The sequence below is a fragment of the Myxocyprinus asiaticus genome, chromosome 21 (genome assembly GCF_019703515.2).
Source record: "Myxocyprinus asiaticus isolate MX2 ecotype Aquarium Trade chromosome 21, UBuf_Myxa_2, whole genome shotgun sequence".
Lineage (NCBI taxonomy): Eukaryota > Metazoa > Chordata > Actinopteri > Cypriniformes > Catostomidae > Myxocyprinus > Myxocyprinus asiaticus.
Window position 1 is genome coordinate 24,163,347 of NC_059364.1, and position 21,564 is coordinate 24,184,910.

Below are 21,564 nucleotides of genomic sequence, written 5' to 3' on the forward strand. Positions count from 1 at the left end.
TTCCATGATCTAAATTTCTAGCCTATGGAATATTTTAGAGCAGAACTCTAGAGAAGCTAATATTCATTTTCAGAAATTTAAATATCTTTCCAATGACTTCTTAAAATCTGACTAAGTTACATGACTTTTCAAGGACTGAAAACCCCCATCTTCAAAAATGTAATTGATTTATTTTGCATAAATTCATGCATTTATTCTAGACGGAAGATGATTTCTGTACCTGATTTATTAACAGCCTTTTAATCTTAAGATAATTATGTATACATTGAATGCTGACTCTGGGTCTAGTGAAGTATCTAAAACTCTAATCACAGTATCAGCCAGCCATGAAATGAAAAACTAGACATGAAATGTTTTTAAGTTCATTCAAAAATGAATTAATTTGCCTTTATTATGAAAAAGAGAACATTTGAGTCACATATGTGATTGTGAAATTGTCTATTTCAGTGTATTCCGCAGGTAATGGCCAATATTGAGATATTATTGGAACAATATATTTGCATATAAATGTTGAATAAATAAAACATACAGGGTTTTTACATATCCCACCAAGAATTGCAGACAATGATATTGTAAAATATGGTCATACAATATTTATATTTTTGTTAACAGTTACACACTGCGCAACAAAACGACAAGAGTCTGCGGCCAAAAATTAAATGCGAAAGACGGTAAAACTACATAAATCAATGTTTAACTCTAAAGAGCTGTAAATTCAGTTCTTTCATATATACATACATATTGTATACATACATAAATTATATCTTCCTAAACTGATGTTGGGCTGTATATCACTGTTGTCCAGTTGGTCAGAACAAACTGGCAAAACATAATTCACGGGATAGAAACCTACACATGCAAATATAAACAGTAAAATAATCAAGTTGTTAAGAAAGAAAAGGACAGAAAAAGTTCCAATGAATTTTGACCACAGACCAGCCCTGCAGTAGGAATGCAGTGAGAGAAATACACATTATTCTTAGAAACCTGCACACAGAGGATTTAAAATCATTGAGTGAAAATGAAATCCATCCTTTCTTAGGGTGAGGTTGGATAAAAGCAGCCCCTGACAGGCAGGGGTGATAGGGGGTGACCGTTACCAAATCTCTGACTTCTTATCAGTGTTTTTCTTTTTTTTTCTCTTTTTGTTAAAAGCAAGGGAAGGGGGCAGCAGATTTTTGAATGTTTTTTGGTAGTGCGGCTACATACAGTACAACTTGGGTAACTTAAATTGTTGCCTGTTTTCACACTCTTTTATTCTTTCTATTTTCCACATTCACTCATTGCTCCATAGCAAATGATCTATTCCTCTCTCTTTCTCATATTGCAGGGCTCGCTCCAAGATCCAGGGACCGAGGTAAGCAAGGCTGGAGGAAACGGGGCCTCAGCAGCAGCCCCCAGATGCAGGCTTCACTGGAGTGCTCTGGATCTTCACGTTAGACTTTTCAGAACCTCCAGCTGTGGCTCCAGGGCCCATTCTCTTCTTGATCTCAGCAGCCATAGTCATGAAGGCCTGCTCCACATTGGTGGCGTTCTTAGCGCTAGTTTCCAAGAAAGGAATGCCAAGGGAATCAGCAAATTCCTGCAGGGAGATATACCAAGAGGTTTTTCATTCATTAAAAAAATTGCAAGTCTTCAATTCTTAAATGCTCTGTTACAAAACCTAGTGGGCTGCCTACATAGGCAGCATGATAAGACCCCCAATATACTTCTAGCTAAATCAAAAGAACAAACGAATCAAAATCTGGCCAAAAAGAAGGTGTTTGTGAATCTGTTGTTGTGGTTTGAAACAGCTTGCCAGTGCCAATTTTCATTAAAACGTTCTTGCTGCCATTGGTGGTTGTGACCCGGTGCTCCACCTACTTTGACGTCGACAACTATTTCCGTTTTAGTTCTTCGCTCAGTCAAGATCAGTCAACATGATCCATATATACTTTTGCTTGACTCTTTCAACCTTCTTTCTAGCTCTGAGCGAAGAACTACTTAGCTGTGAGTGTATCGGAGTCTTTATGATGCAGCCATCATAAGCACACTCCAAAGGCAATGCTTTGCAAAGGGTTATAACCCTTTGCAGAGAAGGAAATCATAGAACTCTATTCTATAATGGATGTAAAATACGGGGGACGTGTCCAGCATTGGGCAAACGTGTTCATGTTATGTTTTTAATCGGGCAAATAATTATGTCTTAATCCAGATTTAAAATTCACTGGTCCTATCTTTAAAGAGATGATATAGTCTGTATGTGATTGTCACTTAGTTGCATTTCCATGACAATAGGGCTGAAACGATTAGTTGACGTTATCGACAACGTCGATAATAAAAAAAATTGTTGACAAAAATTTTAGTTGTCGAATAGTCGTTTGATCTCATTTAACGTAACATGAGTTCACATTAAACTCTAATGATGAGGAAGGAGAGGAAGAATTACACAGCTCACAGTCCAGATGCACTCTAAACTTTCCAAACAGCTTCAGGTGATGTAGATCGCAAAGAATGAGGGAATTATAATGCAAAAATACAAAATAAGTAAATACAGAAGCACTCTCGTTGTGGAATAAGCGGAGCCAGAGCTCTTTAAAGGAAACACCCCGGCGGTGCATCTTTAAAGCAGTTATATTTAATGCATTATAGCTTTATTAAAGTTAAAATAATATGAAAGCAGAGCATGTAAATAACTACAAACTCCGAAACTGGCATTTCTCTGTGCGGTCAGTGCCTCTTCTATGAGTTGCGTGAATGTCCCGATCTAATTTGGAGAGATTAAAACTGCATCCGGCTGATGTACACTCTGTTGCGGGGACGCTCATCCCTCGAGCACTCACACTTAATGCAGATAGATTATAACGTGATGGCTCGCAACTTAGTGAATCATAATATATGTCACTGTGCATTTCTTATTGTTAAGAAAATTGGCAATATGCAGCTTTATGAATAAGAGAGAGTTTGTTTTTTGTGAAAAAAAGAGAGGGTAGTCTTCGCCTCATTATACACTGCAATAAAATATGTTTTTTATTTGTTTTGATTTTGGCTTGTTTCCAATATAAATATCTAAAACTCCTTTAAAACAACGTACATTTACTTTAGCAGCTATACTGCAGAAGAAAAAATTGTTATCTGAGAATGTTTAATATAATATTAAAAATACAAATATTTAAAAATATCTAAAAATCCTTAAAAAAACAAAAAAGATGCATTCACCTGAGAAGCAACATAAAAGATATTTAGACTTGCTTTTAGAGAATAGATCTTGAATATAAGTATATTTTGTCTTTACTGCACTCGCAGAAGTATAACCTTGTGAAAAAATGCACTATATACAAAATACACTTACATATATATATATAAGATACTTTCTCTTAAATATTTTCCATGTTGCTTCTCAAGTAAATGTATTTTGTTTTAAGGATTTTTAGACAATTTTAAATGAAAAACAAGACCAGAACACTTGATAACAGTAGGATTTTTGGCCATGCGGGTCACGTGAAGCCATGCAAGAAGTAGACGTGTAAGCGACGAGCTCTGCGCACTTTGCTAAATTTTTAATTATTTTCATGTTATAATCTGGTGAAATTTGATACACCCAGTTACACATTTGCTCTTTGAGGCAAAACATGACAAAGAAGTCAAAATCCTCGGGCTCTGGAGACATTAAAAGACACTTACATGTTCAGGATGAAAACCCCGACAGGCCTACAGACCGGGGACTCGATTTGGATGGCGTGGCGGGAGAGGTGATCCAGCGTCAGTTGTCTAGCATGTCGGTGATGTTGACGAAGGTTCTTGCTGACTTGGAGGATCTCGCTATAATACGTCGATCGATTACGGCGATGGAAATAAAATTCCACTGAGTTAGTTACAAGAGTGACTGATGTTGAGAGACGAATTGACTGTCTGGAGTCTTCGGAGAGGGAATTAACCGCTAATCCGCCCGCGACCAAAGTTGATTTGGAACATCTCCTTGAAAAGCTTAAAGATCTTGAGAACAGAAGCCGCAGGAATAACATTCGAATTGTTGGAATTCCTGAGCATGAGGAGGGCAGAGATATGGTGAAATTCCTAGACGAGCTTTCTCCAAGTCTGCTCGACATAACAGGCCATAAACTGGAAATCGAGCGAGCTCAGAGAGTCCCAGCTCACAGATTTGCTGAGGGAGATAGGCCCCGATCAATCCTGGCCAGATTTCTGAGATCATCCGATAAAGATCTCGTGTTACGCGAGTAAAGGAAGATTTTCTTGGAAAAACCACAGCATTTTCTTGTTCCCAGACTTTGCGAATTCGACAAGAGAGAAACGTGATCGATTCAAGGAATGCAAGAAACTTTTACATCAACGGAAGGTGCTTTTGCACTGATATTTCTGGCCAAATTGAGAATAGATGCTAAGGAAGGCTGTAAAACATTCACATGCCCACAGCAAGTGATGTCCTTCATAAAGTCAATGGAGTGAGTAAGTTATCTTGTGGTACTCACGTTGCAGCCAAGTGGACCAGCTCACTGAACATTCACTTGAATGTTCGAGGAAACTGAGCGTTTTTTTTTTTTTTGTGCTGGTTATGACTAGCAGCTGGAGTTTATTTTGTAGAGTAACACACCTTCAGGACAGTTTTATGGGTGAATCTACATGCTCTGTGTTTATTCCACCTATTGGCTGGAGTTTGTTTTATAGATTATCTTTTGTTGTGTAATTCTGTCTCACAAAATTTGTATAGAAACACCAGACTTGAGTAATCTGATGGCAAAGTTGTCACGGGTGTTCTCGTAGGCATGTATGGACTGTTTGAGTTTGAAGGGATGGACACCAATTGGCGCTGTCGTGCACGGGGTTAATGCGCATGTTTTTCTTTTTTCTGCTTGTTTGTTTTTGGAGGATGTCCGGGGTTTGATGGATGCACTAATGTTGGAATGTGGTCTTTATAATCTTGTTTTTGACACACAATCTATTTTTTCTTATATGTCAAAATGTCAAATGTAAATATGAGTGGATTGTCTCTCTCCATGTGGAATGTGAATGGGTTGGGGCACCCCACGAAAAGAAGGAAGGTTATTTCTATTCTTATAGAAATAAGCGAGATAGGCCCCGATCGCGCCAGGCGAGGAGCAAAGGGAAACTTTCTTGGAAGTACCATAATATTTTCTTGTTCCCGGACTTTGCGAGTTCGACAACAGAGAAACGCGATCGGTTCAAGGAATGTAAGAAACTCTTACAACAGCGAAAGATCACTTTTGCTCTGATGTTTCTGGCCAAACTGAGAATAAAAACAAAGGACGGTCGCAAAGTATTTACATGTCCCAATCGGGCAATGTCTTTTATTGAATCAATGGGTGAGTAAACCATTGGGTGTTTCTCATGTGAGTGGGTTGACTCGCTGTACTTACTCTGGCTTTTGAGGAAGCTGGGCATCATTTTGGTTTCTTTTTTCTTTTTGCGTTGGCTCCGCCAAGCGGCTGGAGTTTGTTTTGTGAATAACACTTTTCCTTAAAGAAACTTTTGCATTAACGAAAGATTACTTTTGCATTGTAGTTCCCGGCCAGTTTGAGAGTGGACACTACGGATGACCGCAATATATCTACATGCTCACACAAAGGATGTCTTTTATAAAGTTGACGGATTGTGTAAGTCATGGTATATACTTTTATGCGTCCTCCGAGTGAACTGACTCGACTATCAGGGGAACCGGGATGCCGGTTTTTTTCTTTTTGTATTGGTTCCGCCTAGCGGCTGGAGCTTGTTCTATTGAATAACACTCCTTGGAACAGCTGTGGATTAATCTGTTCATTCTTCGTGCTTATTCCTCCTGCTGGCTGGAGTTTGTTTTGTTGAGTATTTTTACGGGACATTGGAATGATTACGTCATCCGCTGAACTCATAACAGCCGGCTCACTGAACATTCGTTTGTCTGTCTGAGGAATCTGAACGGTTTTATATCAGCTGGAATTTGTTTTGTGGAAGATCACACCTTTGAGACAGTTCTGTGAATGAATCTACACGTTCTTTGTGTTCATTCTTCCTATTGGCTGGGGTTTATTTTACAAAGTATTTTCTGTTATGTAATTTTGCCTCACAAATTTGTGAGGCAAAATTGAGCAATCCGATGGCAAAGTTGTCATGGGGGCTCATGGGCGGCGTTCATGGACCTTTTGAGTTTAGAGGGATTGTCGCCGGTTGGTGCTTTCGTGCGCGGGGTTAATGCGCACATTTTTCTTTTTTCTGTTTGTTTTGTTCAGGGGGAAGTTCCGGGTTTGATTGTTTCACTAATGGGGAATGTGGTCTGTATAATTTTGTTTTTGACACACAATTTATTTTTTTTACTATATCAAAATGTCAAATGTTAATATGAGTGTACTATCTCTCTCCACATGGAATGTAAATGGGTTAGGGCACCCCATAAAAAGTGGAACCCCATACTTTTGGGGTTAGGGCACCCCATACTTTTCTTAAATGTAAGAAATATGATATAGTGTTTCTTCAAGAAACACATCTCTCCCCACAGGAAGCTGAAAAATTTGGGAAGATATGGGGTGGACATGTTTTTTTTAGTGCTGGCTCAAGTAAGAGCAAGGGAGTCATTATACTGATTAATAAACATCTACAATTCAAATGTCTCAAACAGAGTAAAGATACATTAGGAAGAGTCATTATTGTTTTAGCTGAAATTCAAGGGCAAAGGTTGATTTTGACTAATATTTACGCACCTAACGATCAGGGCTTTTTTTATAGATCTTGAAGGGATGCTGCAAACCGCTGGCACCCCTCATGATATAATATTGGGAGGAGACTTTAATCTTTTGATGGACTCAGTCCTTGATCATAGTTGAAGCAAAAGTGTGTAAACCCCCTAGAGCAACATTGACGCTTCACAGGATGTGTAAAAATCTTGGTCTTACTGATATTTGGAGACTTTTGAACCCATCTGGTAGGGACTATACATTTCTTTCATCAGTCCATAAGATTTATTCTAGAACAGATTTTTTTTATATATATATCCAAATCCCTAATTTCATCTGTTGTTGATTGCTCAATTGAAAATATCTTAGTCTCAGATCATGCTCTGGTGAGTTTAGAGGTGTTGCCATATACAGAGAAAAAGAAATCATATAGTTGGCGCCTTAATGTGTCCCTTTTGCAAAATCTTGATTTCCAACAAATGTTAAAGACTGAAATCAATGTTTATATGGAGACCAACTGGTCCTCAGTATCCTCTGTGGGCATGGCTTGGGAGGCACTTAAGGCAGTTCTTAGGGGACGGATCATACAGTATGCCTCATTCACCAAAAAATCCAAAGCACAAGAACTTGTGGAATTAGAAGGAAATATTAAAAGTGCCGAGGCAGAGCTGAAGCGCCGTATGTCATCTGATGGCCTCAGAGAATTGACCCGATTGAAATATAGATATAATACTATTTTGTCACAGAAGGTGGAGTTTTGGTTATTCAGGGCAAGACAGTCATACTTTGAGTTGGAGGACAAAGCAGGAAAACTTTTGGCTAGATATATAAAGCAGAGAGAGTCTTTTTCTACCATTCCCTCGGTGCAATCTGCGGGTGGTGAAATATTTACCTCGGCCATTGATTTTAATACTTTGATCTCTATAGTTCCACGTCTTCATCTACTGATGAAGATATTAGGAACATTGTGGAACCATTTGATCTTCCTAAACTGACGACTGAGCAAAAAAATTCTCTTGATTCTGAGATAACCTTGGAGGAGCTTGATGAGGTAATTAAGGCCTTGCCTTCAGGCAAGGCTCCGGGGCCTGACGGCTTTTCCTCTGAGTTTTTCATATCTTATGCTACAGAACTGGCTCCACTTTTGTTAGAAGTTTATACGGAAACATTAAAGAATGGAAAGCTTCCTCCAACCATGACGCAAGCCCGGATCAGTCTGATTCTTAAAAAGGACAAAGATCCAAGTGAGTGTAAAAGTTACTGCCCAATTTCCCTGATCCAGTTAGATGTAAAAATGTTGTCCAAAATTCTGGCTAATCGATTAAGTAAAGTTATGACATCACTTATAAATATAGATCAGGTGGGGTTTATTCGAGGCCGTAGCTCTTCTGATAATATTCATGTGGTCAGTAGCGAATGATCGATCTCCGGTCTCTGCCATCTCAAAAGGCGTTTGATATGGTAGAATGGGATTAACTTTTTAAGATTTTGGAAATGTACGGGTTCGGGAGTACATTTATTGGTTGGATTAAGTTACTTTATAGACACCCTGTAGCAGCGGTACAAACAAACTGATTAATTTCAGATTATTTTACTCTGGATAGGGGCACCCGGCAGGGTTGCCCTCTTTCCCCATTATTGTTCTGTCTTGCCCTGGAACCATTAGCAGCCTCAATAAGAAAGGAGGATGATTTTCCAGGGGTGATAGCGGGAGGTGTGGCGCATAAACTTCTGCTTTACGCAGATGATATTTTATTATTCGTCTCTGACCCTACTAGATCTATGCCTTGCCTCCACAGAATTATTAACTCCTTTTCCAAGTTCGCAGGATACAAAGTCAGTTGGTCTAAATCCGAAGCTTTGGATTTGACAGCGTACTGTCCAGTACGGCCTTCCAGCCAGGTGCCTTCCAGTGGCCCAAACAGGGAATTAAGTATTTGGGAATTTTATTCCCAGCAAATTTGTCTGATTTAGTCAGAGTTAATTTTGATCCCTTAATAAAAAGGTTTTTGAATGATGTGGACAGGTGGGCTTCATTACACTCATCAATGATTGGGAAGGTTAATGTTATTAAAATGAATTGTATTCCAAAATTTAACTACCTGCTACAGTCTCTCCCTGTAGATGTCCCCCTCTCTTATTTCAAGCAATTTGATAGCATAGCGAAGTCCTTCATTTGGAATGGTAAGCGTCCCAGGTTAAATTTCAATAAATTACATAGGCCGATTGACAAAGGTGGGTTAGGCCTACCCAAGATTTTGTTTTATTATTATGCATTCTGTCTTAGACATTTGGCTCACTGGTCGCTTCCACCTGAGAGAGCCCCTCCCTGGTTTTGTATTGAAAAGGAAGTTCTTGCCCCTATCTTGCCACTGCAAAGCCTTTCGATTAAACTAGCCGGAGAGATTAAATCGCACCCCGTTATTTTGCATTTGCACTCGATATGGACAAAAGAGTGTTTAATTCTGATATTTATTTAAATGTAGCCTCGAGCATATGGCTGAACCCTAAACTATGTATTAATAAGTCCCCTTTTTGTTTGTCAGATTGGATTGTGAGGGGGGTTAATACACTTGGTGACCTATATGAGAGTGGAGTACTGAGACCTTTTGAAAATTTGGTTCAACATTTTGGCATTCCCAGATCTCAGTTTTATAAGTATTTACAGCAGTGCCACCTACTCTGCACTGTTTTTGGGAGTGGCACACACCCCCCCAGTGCGGCAGATACACTGGGAGTGGTAATTGCTGCTTTTGGGAAGGGTCATGAGGCATCAGTGTATTACTCCCTGCTAACTCAGAGTCTGGGGGACGGAACTTTGAATTCTTTCAAACAATTATGGGAGAAAGATCTAAACTTGACATTGGAGGAGGGGGTGTGGGCTAGGATCCTAAAAAAATGTCAAGTCTGCATCTAGAGATGCAACGGTTCGCCTTATGCAATTTAAGATTTTACATTGATTTTATTGGACCCCCTCCAGATTGTATAGGCTTGGTCTTAAAGACACACCCACCTGCTGGCGATGTCAATCAGAGGTTGGAGACATAACTCATGTCTTTTGGGGGGGTGTTGAGGTCCAGGAGTTCTGGTTGAAAGTTCAGAGTCTTATATGTGATGTATTGGGCACTCGGCTTTCACTTTGCCCCAGACTCTGTATTTTGGGCGATGGGGTGGTCATCGACGTTGAGAATCAGCACATAAAGAGTTGGGTCCTAACGAGCGTCATGATCGCCAAACAGGTTATTTTAAGGGGTTGGAGGTCGGTTGGAGTACCCTCATTTCATGAGTGGTGCTCGGAGATGGGGAGAGTGGCGGCCTTTGAGGAAGGGATGTATAGAGGGCTGGGAAATCAGGGGTTATTTGATAGGAAATGGGGGAGATATTTGGCCTTTTTGGAAGGCTTTCGGGGAGTGGTAGTGGAGAGGGATCTCTAGTTTTAAATATGTGTGTGCAATTTGATTGTTTTTTGAAATGCTTTTTATTTATTTTTTTATTTTTTTGTGTGCGTGCGTGTTTTGTGGGGGTTTTTTTGTTGTTGTTTCCAAATATTTATGACCACTGGGGTGTGTTTGTGTCGGGTGGGGGTGTTCGGGGGGAAGGGTTTAATTGTACATAATTTGATTCCACATTTTCTGTGATGTTTATTTAATTTGTTGAATGGAATCAATAAAAATTGTTAAAAAAAAAAACAAAAAAAAAAACAATTGCATTTTTTGCAGGGAATTTCTTTATTGAATTAAACTTAAAAAGTATTTTTTTCCCCTTTTAATTCAGTGAATGTCATTTAGACGAATTTTACAAGATGATTTTGTCCTCTTTATTGTTAGTAAGCACGTTTAACACAACTTTTAAGTCGGGGCACAGGCTGAATAATTGGTTAAGAGCTAATGATTAATTGTAATAATCGCCGAATAATCATTCTAATAATCGTTAGCTGCAGTCCTACATGACAACCTAATCGATCACGTGTCAAACCCTTAAGGCCTTTGCACACCAAATGCAAATTTTCACAGCAATTAACATTTTGGATAGAAACAATGATTTTTGAATGCCACGAGAAGCCGTTCACACCTGGAGTGAACATTCACATGCCGACAAAGTGAGTTTTTTTTTTTTTTTTTACACGAGTGTGTTGATTTTTTTTCCCCCTTCGCCCGCAATGAAATGCCCTTACCAATAAAATATGAGCTTTGGATCCTGTGTCAGGAGTCGCCACAGTTACCCAAACCAGCACAACTGGTGGCGCTAAAGGACAGAAAGTTGTTTTAAACACGCTGAAGTAACTCAAAGAAGAAATGTTTGTTTGTTTGTTTGTTTGTTTTTAACGCCATGCCAGCTTCTATGGCTATTTCCATGGCGAGAAATGTGTAAGGAATTTGATAAAAGGTTTTTCAAATCTATTTTTCCTAAAAACTCTAAAATTACGTTCGGTTTGACTTTGTTAAAAATTTCTTCCAGAGTGCTGACTGAATAAAAAAGGTTTCTCACGGGGTTAAGACCAGTACAGTCTAATAAAACATGTTTCAGGGATAATGGATTCTGGCAGAAGGTACATGTTGGTGAATCTAATATTAAAAACTTGTGTCATTCTGGAGTGACCTATTCGACAGCGGGTGTAGACAATCTCTCAAAGAAGAAATAATTACAGTAATTAGTTCAATTACATGGTCTTTTAGCAATAGTGTTGTCGCAGTGACTTTTTTATTGCTTTCCCCAACAGTGGACTGTAGAATAGAATAGAATACAATAGAATAGTATAGAACAGAATAGTATGTGAATGTGCAAGTATCCATTACTGTGTGCTATGTAAATACAATATAATATAATACACCAAGCAATACAATTTGCAATATATAAATGATTGAGTACAATTACAGTACAATGTGCTATATACAGTACAGAACATATGCATATCTAGCTTTTTTCTTTTTGTTTTACTGCATAAATAACCTATTAGTCCAATTAAGAGCAAGTAGACATATGAGAAAATAAACCTCGTCAATTAGTATTACACTTGACATTCTCACCCCCTCACTTCTGAAATGATTGCTACGCCCCTGAATCAATTTAACCCAATATGTGCACGTCCTATGTATTTTTATACTGATAACAATATCACTTCATAAGCTTTGCAATATGCCAACACCAAATTAATTAACACCTACTGAAGCCAATTGTAAGTCAAGTCTCCTGTGCGCATTGTGTAAAGAGTGATATTTATATGATGTATGGAGTTGCTGCCCGAATCGGTCACATATTAGGTTCCATTTAAATTAAAATGCTACCTTAGAAGGCAGCTGCCTATATAGGCAGTAGACTACAAGGCAGCGAACTAGGTTTTGGACCAGAGCCATACATTCCTAAAGTCTGGAGTAATATTGGAAAAGTTTTTTTCCTATACGAGTAAAGTAACATTACCTTTGCCGTTGTGTAATCCACCACTTTTTTTGTTGTTAAGTCACACTTGTTGCCAACCAATAACTTGTTAACATTTTCACTGGCGTAGCGGTCAATCTCCTGTAGCCACTGTTTAACATTATTGAAGGACTCCTGGGGGATGAAAATATAATAATAATAAAAAACATTCAAAAACCTACAATAGAGCAGAAGTAAAAACCCTGTCATAATTTCTTTTTTTTACTTATTTCTAGAGGTCTACAAAGTGAAGACTTGCTTCCCTGATAGCACACATACATCTAGACGTCTATATTTGATGTGTGTGTTATCATCTGAAAGACTGTTTGCTCATCTGGAATAAGTCTATAAGACGTTTCCTCTCGGATGTCAAAAAGACATTCAGCAGATGTCTTTGAGATGTTTATGATTCAGAATTTAAGTAAATATGCTCTTTTTAAGATGTTTAGCAGATGCTTTCCAGATGAAACACTCTTAAACAGACATATCAGAGATGTACATGTTTTATCTGGGTTAAGATATGGATAAGCTCACCTGATCTGTAACATCATAGACTACAATAATGCCATGTGCTCCTCTGTAGTAGCTGGATGTGATTGTGCGAAACCTCTCCTGCCCCGCTGTATCCCACTGTAAGGAAGACAGAATAATATGACTCCTGAACCAAACCCAAATATACTCACAAAAAATTATCTGTAGTTAACAGTTATCAAGGCAAAATCCCACTGGGAACACCATCAGCAAAGTACTAACAGATGAGTGTACTCGTTTACAGAAAAATACCCCCCCACCCAGAAGGCACAGTGAGTTTTCAAATTAAACATGGCATTACCCAGCTTTCTGTCAGATGATTTTCCAATCATTTTAAATGATCAGGGCCTGAAATTCGGCGCGGGTATTGCGCACCATTTTAACCCTTCCCGCATGTTCCACTTTCATAACACAGGAATTCCCACACTATTTTATTCACTTTAACAAGTAGCTGAGAATTGGTAAACCAATCGATGCAGATGAACAAATCAAATCAATAATAATCGTTCATGTATCCAGGGATGCATACTACTCACCTTTCAGCTAAAGTCACCTTTTCTGAAGCTAATTTGCCCAAATTGTTTGGTATAATTTTCTACAATTTACCTTGTAAGTACTTAAAATCACTTGAAAGGGTTACTTTATGCTTTAAACACTTGAAAAAAGCTTTAAATAGGAAAAAACAAATTAACTGAAAAGATACATCTGGAACACTTGCTATGACTTTCACCTTTTTCATCTCTTATGAGTTCACATCCCTGGGTAATAAACTGTGTTTCCAGAGTCTGCGCAAATAAATCAGCTCTTCCGTATCCCTCTCTCCCTCTCTTATGCAGCTTTTGGAAGCTCCTTGAACGCTTGAGTTAAAGCGTGCGCAGTGAGAAAGCGCATATTTGCTGAATTTAAGATGTTACAGATCTATAAACCTGTTAATTCGACGAGAATGGCGTTGTACCAGAAATAGCTAAATGCTTTGTGTGCAAACCAGAACGACTCTTAGGGTGCTTTCACACTCGCACTTTTGGTGTACACCCAGGGTCGAATGATGTCAAAGTTTGGTTTGTCTGGATAATGTGAACACTGTTTTCCAAACTCGGGAGGTGGTCTGGTGCACGGTTCATGTGAACTACAGTATGGTTCCCTGCTGATATTAACGCAATCATATCAAATCGCAGAAGTGAACCGCCTGTAATGACGTATCATTCGAGTCTTTGCAGGCTCGTGAACGCAATTATTATGGTATAATGCATTTCTCATACCAGCTTGTTTCCAAATAAATCACCTTGAGAGAGCATCTCACATTCTTCACATCTCTTGCAATGCATCCGCGGGCTCGTGGCAGACAAATGCTAATATTCATCACATCATTGCACATTCAACTGCACAAACACAAGCGCATGGCAAGTTTTCGTGGTAAATTCAAAAAGACAAACTTTAATACTTCACTAAACACAGTGACTTCTCGAGCTGTTACCTAGTTACAGTGGTAAACAGCTGCCGCTTGTACTCTCATTGATGACGTAATCGGACCATGGTTCGGACCCAAATAATATGATACCAGCGCGGGCAGCGGGAGGGGGAGGAAACAAACTCGGGTTTGGTCCAAGCAATCAAACCAAGTGTGAAAGCACCCTTAAACATTGGGTACATCTTTTCCTACTTGTTAAAGTATTTTTAAAGGTATCTGCCAAGAACAACAACATAAATGTAAGACAGTACATGATTGCATCACGTCTACAATGTAGGCTGTATACATTCAAAATCATTTCTTATGAATAAAACTAGAGGTAAGAATTGGGAAAAATAGATTCTATCAATCACTAATTATTGTTGTAGAATTTCACATGTTATGGTATTACAAATGGATTTCAGGCCCTGTTGATACCAATTAAAAACAAAGTGGTCACTAATTTTGGCAATGGCTAAGTTTGGAACAGCATACTACATATGACTATTTCTGCCTTATCTATATACTGCAGAAATAGTAAGAGTAGTATTCTATTCTGAACTTAGCTCCACAGATCTTGTTTTGCACTACCATTCACATGGTTGAATGTTGAATTTATTTGTCAAATTAATAATTTCGTTACAGACACTGGTTAAACTATTACTGTTTGTCAAACTGCAACAAGTACATTATTTATCATCACAAATAATCTTTGCAGGAGACAGGTACTTACGATTTGAAGTTTTATGGTCTTGCTGTCTAATTCTATAGTTCTTATTTTAAAGTCCACACCGATAGTGCTAATGTAGCTTTCTGTGTATGTGTCATCCTGATAAAAGAAAATAAGTAGTTAAATTACATGTTTCAGTACTCAAGATCATTCATATCTCACCCTACACTTCTCACAGTATTATCAGCCTATCATGTTTAAATTCGATTCACTAGCTGAGTATTTCTAATTATTTCTGCCAAGAGTAGTATGGTAGTATGCCATTATGAACTCAGCTACTGTGTAGTATATAGATTCATTGTAGGGGTGTAACGGTTCAAATTTTTCATGGATAGGTTTGTATCACCGTTTTAAGGTCAAGGTTTCAGTACAGTTAAGTATTTGCTATGTTCAGGAAAAACATTTTTCATTGCCACATCCTATGTAAGAATACTCTATTTCGTAAATACTTCAACAGGTTTGCCCTTAATAAAAATAATGGTTTAACTAGAGTAACCTTAGTTTAACCATGGTATTTGTAGTAAAATGATAGTAACCACGAAATCAACATGATTACTATATAGTAAAATCAAGGTTGCTATATGGAAACTACAGTATTACTGTAATTTAGGGATGGGCATTTTAGTCATTTTGTCTACTCGAGTACTCAGACTAATTACTCGTTCGAAACTGTATATATAATAACATGTCTGACAAACATCTATGGCTGCTGCATTGTGCCTTGTTGTTCCATTGTATCGTCTATTCATTATTATAGGCTGTTATAAAATAACATGTTACAAAATGTACAAAAGATTCAAAATATAATGCATCATATTTTATCATTATGTGAAGATTCGCCGTCCAACTCTGAAAGAATGTGCCCAATGCACATCTGTCTGTTCTTCCTTCAGGTTACCGTAGTAATCTTAGTAAGCACGCACCAGTTTTTTTAGTGACTGTCTGAACCGTCTATTTTCAAATAACAGGAGACGCCATAACCATTATGATTTTAATATGCGTGTGAAGTTGAAGTTCAGTTTTGAAGACACTGCATTGTGTTCCATTTAGCTGGGCTCTGTCTAGCTGTTTGAAACACTCGCCTGCTGTATATGCGCTGCTTCAGCGCGTTGAGTCCACTGCCACACGCGCCTGGTGTGTGTGTGTGTCCCCAAATGTTCGCTCTTGTGAGGAAAGCCGCGATGCTCTGTATTGTTGTTGCTGTGATTCATGAAGTGTTCCATTCAACTCGGAGAGTCTGAATTTCCACCTTTCAACTGGGGAAAGTGCAACGGAATGACACTTTATATTGGACATCTAACTTGGAAATTCATGCAGAAACCTTCAACTCCCATTTTGTCGAGATGCAGGTGCGTTACTTCACGCAGGGCAGGGAGGTTTACAGTCAGTGACAAACATTTACTTTTATTAAATAATATCCATTAACGAGTCAAAGTTCTTAAATGAAATGACAATAAAATGTGTTTAGCAAACGTTTTGTAGAGACAGGTGTTCAAAACACGGTTAATTACACTCTCTTTTGATTATTGTAACGATAGCATTGCAGTGTTGTATCAGTTTGGTAGCTATGAGACGTTTTTGACAATCAATTTACCCCTCAAAACCACAACGTAATCAATCCCAAAATTAAAAATAAGCTCCCTCTTTTTTTGTGAGTTTAGTTGTCAGGTAATTGTCACTGGATTTCGAATTAAGTGAAAAGTCACATCATGCGTGATCACTATCGATCATCGTTTTCATGATTGATCATTGCTGCCATGTCCGAGTACCCGAGTACTCGTGCCCATCCCTACTGTAATTCATGGTTAATTGTATCAAAACCATAATTTCTGCTAAGAAAACCATGGTGACCGCAGTCCTGGTTATAAAGTCATGGTTACTACAATATTACTATAGTAAAACCATGGTTAATTTTCGTTAGGGTCCTTAACTAAAAAAATTAAATAAAAACATTTTCTCTAATTATTAAATCAACATTTTAACTTAATACCTGCATTATTACACTACATGCATCAACTTAAAGTGCATTTCAGACTCTGCTCAATGTATATTTAACACTTGGAAGCTGTAGCCTACATCACTATTGAAGGAATAACCTTGCTAATAAAATGGATACGAGAAGGGATGTTGTGACGTGGCTCGAGTGTCATTACACACGGAAATCCCATATCTTCATCAACGGAGAAGCACAACTTAACAATAAACACCCCAAGCGCTTTGGTTATGGTTTCGTGTCTGTCTGAATTAGCAATGAGTGGCTGCTTAAAAACCGAAGGGAGTGTGTGCATTTCAGGCTCACTAAAACCTAATCTTTCCTTGGGTGATGTTGGCGTTAATAATTAATTATGTATCAATGAATTACCAGTATACGACACTCACGTTGAGCAATGTCTGCAAACAGTGCCCGTTTTATAAACATTCTTTGACCATCGTTGTTGTAATTGACTGCAAAAACAAAAAGTTCCCAGACAGGAGACTTGATTAACTGAGGGGGCTTCTCCATCAGCAGCTCGTTTTCTCCGTTTGCCATTTTCAACTACATACCAACGCGTACAGAACTGTGATGTCATCAAGTTGACCCTGGTCAACGGAGTGTGAGTGTGTCTACAGCAGTATTCAGGTACATTAGCGGACATTGTAACTGTGCTTGTTTATTTGATACTTTGTTTTCTTCGCCAAAACTTGTGCTTCAGATGCGTCATTAAACTTCAGGTGAACCCCGGGCCAATGCTTACCGAACCGTGTGTGGAGAACCGTACAGTTCATTTTTTTTTACCCAGAACCGTTACACCCCTAATTCATTGCGATCGCTACCACCTAATCCTAATACAAAGAAGCAAGAGGCAAATTATGGCAATGCCTCCATATGGGAAAATATAGGAAATGGTATACTTACTGCAAATCTGAGAAGAAGGCAAGACTTTCCAACACCAGAGTCACCAATCAAGAGCAGCTTGAATAAATAGTCACTGTAAAAAGAGAAAATCAAGAAAAAGAAAAACATTAGACAGTCTCCTTTAATTTTCATGCTAGCATGGCAGTATTTGTTCTACAATTTTTGGCAATGCTCATAAAAAAAAAATAATCAAGTATAAAATGCAACAATTGATGTAAACAGTTTATTGCTTGACTAATTGGGTATTCTTTGTCATCTACAGCAAGGTCCAGCATGAAGCCAACAGTTGATTTCTTTACTGTAAAGTACACACTGTTCATTTTCTAAAATGTATGTTAGGAATTGGGTCAATAAAACCCCCCTGCAACATGTGAAATGGGTCAGTCCCTGAAAACCTAGCACTGTAAGGCCATTGCTTGATGTAACTCAGTTGAACACGGGGTAAATCAGTCCCCATGTTCCATCGGATCCACCTTTGCATTCAGGAGTAGAGAAAAATAGCTGTTTACTTTACACAGAAATATACTATATGTGCCTGAAGACCTCTGAGGTAGGGAAACTTGAGTAAGCTTATTAAGCATTCTAAAGAGGGGGAATTTTGCCTGTTGTGCTAAATCCTTCGGCCCCATTTAACGTGTTCTAGTAAGAAAAGCCCAAAGGAAGAAATTTTCATCAGAAGATCAGCCTGGTCAACAACTCAGCAAAGAGGATGTTTCCTTTCCAACCTGCCCACTTCACTGAATTCAAATCATGCTCTCCTTGTTAGGTCGACTGCAGTTAACAATAAACACTCCTTTGTGGGGATTCTCTACCAAAAAAAAAAAAAAAGTTAAGTAAAGACCCTTTCTTTAAACACTGCACACTGCTAAACTGTTTTGATTTCTCATGAACTGAATTGGTGAAGTGACTAAAATTAATAAAAATTGTGGAAATTTTCTTCACAGACAAGTATGGCACTCAAATATTACAACAATAACTAAATACACATAATTAACCCTTAAACATGGATACCTTGGGTTTAGTGACCCGGGACCTCATTCCACCCCCTGTCCCTAATCTATTTTTTTGTACTTTTCTTTAGTATTTCTCACCCTTTCTCTTAAGAATCGTCTATTAAAAAAAATTTTTTTTAAAAACTGCCAATATTGCAAAAATATAATGGCTTTGTTACCAAATTGTAGAGGGTCATTAGAGACCAGAGATTTCTAATAGTGTCTGGTTTTTTGTTTTGTTTTTGTGCAGTTCCATAAATTATATTTTTTATGATTATTTAATATCTATATAAAAGTTTACTATCATTTCTATTTCTTTGTTTATTACAAGAGAAATTTGTACAGTCGTCATACAAATAAACACTATATCACATTGATTTTCTGTGCAACAATGGTGAATTATCAGTATCCCATACGCATGTACACATACATATTACATGTTATTTCTTACCCAAGGTGGCGCTGTTGTTTCAGTGATTGACTTGATTTATAATTTACATGGCTATTTGATGAAGAAACAACATGGAAGTAAACTATACCAAGTGTAACACATGAACAGTATGATATGACTATTGTCATTTGGGTGTACTACTGAAATTATATAAGCTGTGCATCTATTTAGACTCAATAAGTGCCTGAGAAAATACTTGTGTATCTTATGTGTTATGTGTAGCTCAATATGTTTCTGACAGCCAGCTGCGTCTCATGAAATGTTAGTGTGAAAGTAATGAATCCTGTTCTAGATTTATCCTGATTTGTTGCATTATCTCTTTGATATATGGAAAAGAAAACATCAAAATATATTTTATTATAATATTTTCTAAGATTAATTTGTGATAGATATATGTGCCGAGTCTCTAAAGATCCAGAAATGTAGTGCGTTTGGTGAAATTTCCATGCATTTAAGGGTTAAAAAGCTCATTTCAGCACACGAAACTTCTCTATTTGTCCGAGAATAAGAGTTAGACAACTACAGTATTGGTATGTTGATACAAATCATGTGATGAACTGAAAGGGAAACTGCTAAGGAGTGTCAACTACTTTCATTTATAGCTTCTGAATTAAAAAAGGAGCATGTTTCACCCCTATTCTGCCCATGTAAAATAAATGCAACAGCTGATATGAACTCTGTCACACTTATACTAGTGATAGTTGTAATGGAGCATGTCATTTGGCATGTGACCTACACATGACGACCTCTCAATAGAGGAAGGGATGGGCATTTCAGTTTCTTGAGACATACTTGACATCTACACACTCAGACATTTAATTAGCAGTGGGGAAACCTCACAATTCACTGTCATATAACACAGGAATAACCAAGGAATGGCATCGATAACAAAACTAAGTAAACAACTAATACTAATAAGGAAATGGAGGAACGGAGATGACACAAATCAGGCTAGAAATGCATGAAACAATCTTTCATTTACAATCATAATATTAAAAAACCCTGATTATGTTTTACTTTAGTGTCAAAGTATATAGTAATCATACACCTGTAATGAGCCAAAAAGCATATGACTGTGTGTGTGGTATTTCTGTGTCCAGCACTTCAGAAAACACATGAATGAAAGATTATAAACTATACTTTCAAACTATCTGAAAGCTGTTTTAGCAAATACATGAACGCGACTGGCTCCGATTACTCATCAGTAATTTACAAGTCCATCTTCTTACACTGGCATCAATTCAACCCGGTACGACAGACCGGCTGAGCTCGGCTATACAACAACAGCCGTTTAGTTACAAAAGTTACGGAGTTGTTATTAATTCAGTGATGGCTAGCGATGTGTTAGGGAAATAGAGGTTTTGAAAATCAAAAAACTTTCCTATTTTAACTGAGAGAAATACAGTAAGAAGCGCGATATGTGTTGTTAGTAAGATTATACACAGCTAGTCAACAGTGCTGCTGCCTGTCAAAAAGTAGCTAAAGGTAAATTATGAGCTAAATAACGACTAACAAGCACAGTAATAACTCATTTTCTTACTATTCTGGATTCATCGTGGACTTGAAACTGTAAAACCGCTTCTCTTCAAACAAAACAACTCCGCGGCGTGAAGATGAACAAGAAACAATAACCTTTCCTCCGATAAAAAAGTAACTAGCTAGCTACTGCCGCAAAGGCTAGTCAGTTGAAATCCAAAATGTCTGACTCTTCAACTAGGAAATAGGAACTCCTCAAACAGATTGCGTAAGCTAACCTTTCCGGAAGATGTAGTTTAATTCAGATGCCATCTAATATGTTTGAATGGAAGGTTTCTGAACAATGGACTACAATCCCCACAACCATTTATAGAACATTCACGATGAGTTCCCAGTGGGAATCCTTCACGCTGAAGACTGCCGCAATCCTGCCCCCTATCAAGAGGGGTGAGGAATTACGTCATTTGTGAAACGTGGCATTGGCTAATTCGAGTATGAGTGATCAATTTACGTGTCAGAAATGAGACTGTGGGTCAAACTGATAGATGTTTTATTTATTAAATAAAAGCAGGGGACAAGCAGAGGTCAGCAACGGGGTCTGTGGTCCAAGTCGACATAATTACTGTTCATTATGAAAGATTGACATTATTAGCAATTATTTTATTCTATTGAAAGCAATTATTTTAAACAGTAAGAAATAAAAACAAACCTGCATAGAATTTAATATATTATGAAAAAAAACATTTCTTAAGTGTAAGAAATGTAGGCTACTTCACTATTCTCTTTTTTAAAGCTGCTTTAAAACAAAAATGTATTGTTAAAAGAACTACCCGAATACATTTAATTGAAAAATCTTTCTCTTCGGGTTTAAACGTTTTACATTATTATAATAATGTGCTTTATTCACTGTCACGTGAATAAAAATTACATGTTTTGCATATAACATTGTTATAATTAATTT

The 21,564-nt window shown here is 37.8% G+C and overlaps 2 protein-coding genes across 2 annotated transcripts in view; both read right to left on the reverse strand.

Moving 5' to 3' along the window:
* The window catches only part of LOC127411817 (SERTA domain-containing protein 2-like), a 346,503-nt gene that overhangs the window by 126,182 nt on the left and 198,757 nt on the right, over positions 1–21,564 (reverse strand). The window lies entirely within an intron of this gene.
* rab1ab (RAB1A, member RAS oncogene family b) lies at positions 352–20,832 on the reverse strand. Its single transcript, XM_051647647.1, has 6 exons — positions 20,668–20,832; positions 17,685–17,757; positions 14,792–14,887; positions 12,615–12,710; positions 12,084–12,215; positions 352–1,582 (listed from the first exon to the last, which is right to left on the reverse strand). Exons 1-6 carry the CDS (start codon positions 20,679–20,681, stop codon positions 1,385–1,387), a joined length of 609 nt encoding a protein of 202 aa, XP_051503607.1. The 5' UTR covers positions 20,682–20,832; the 3' UTR covers positions 352–1,384.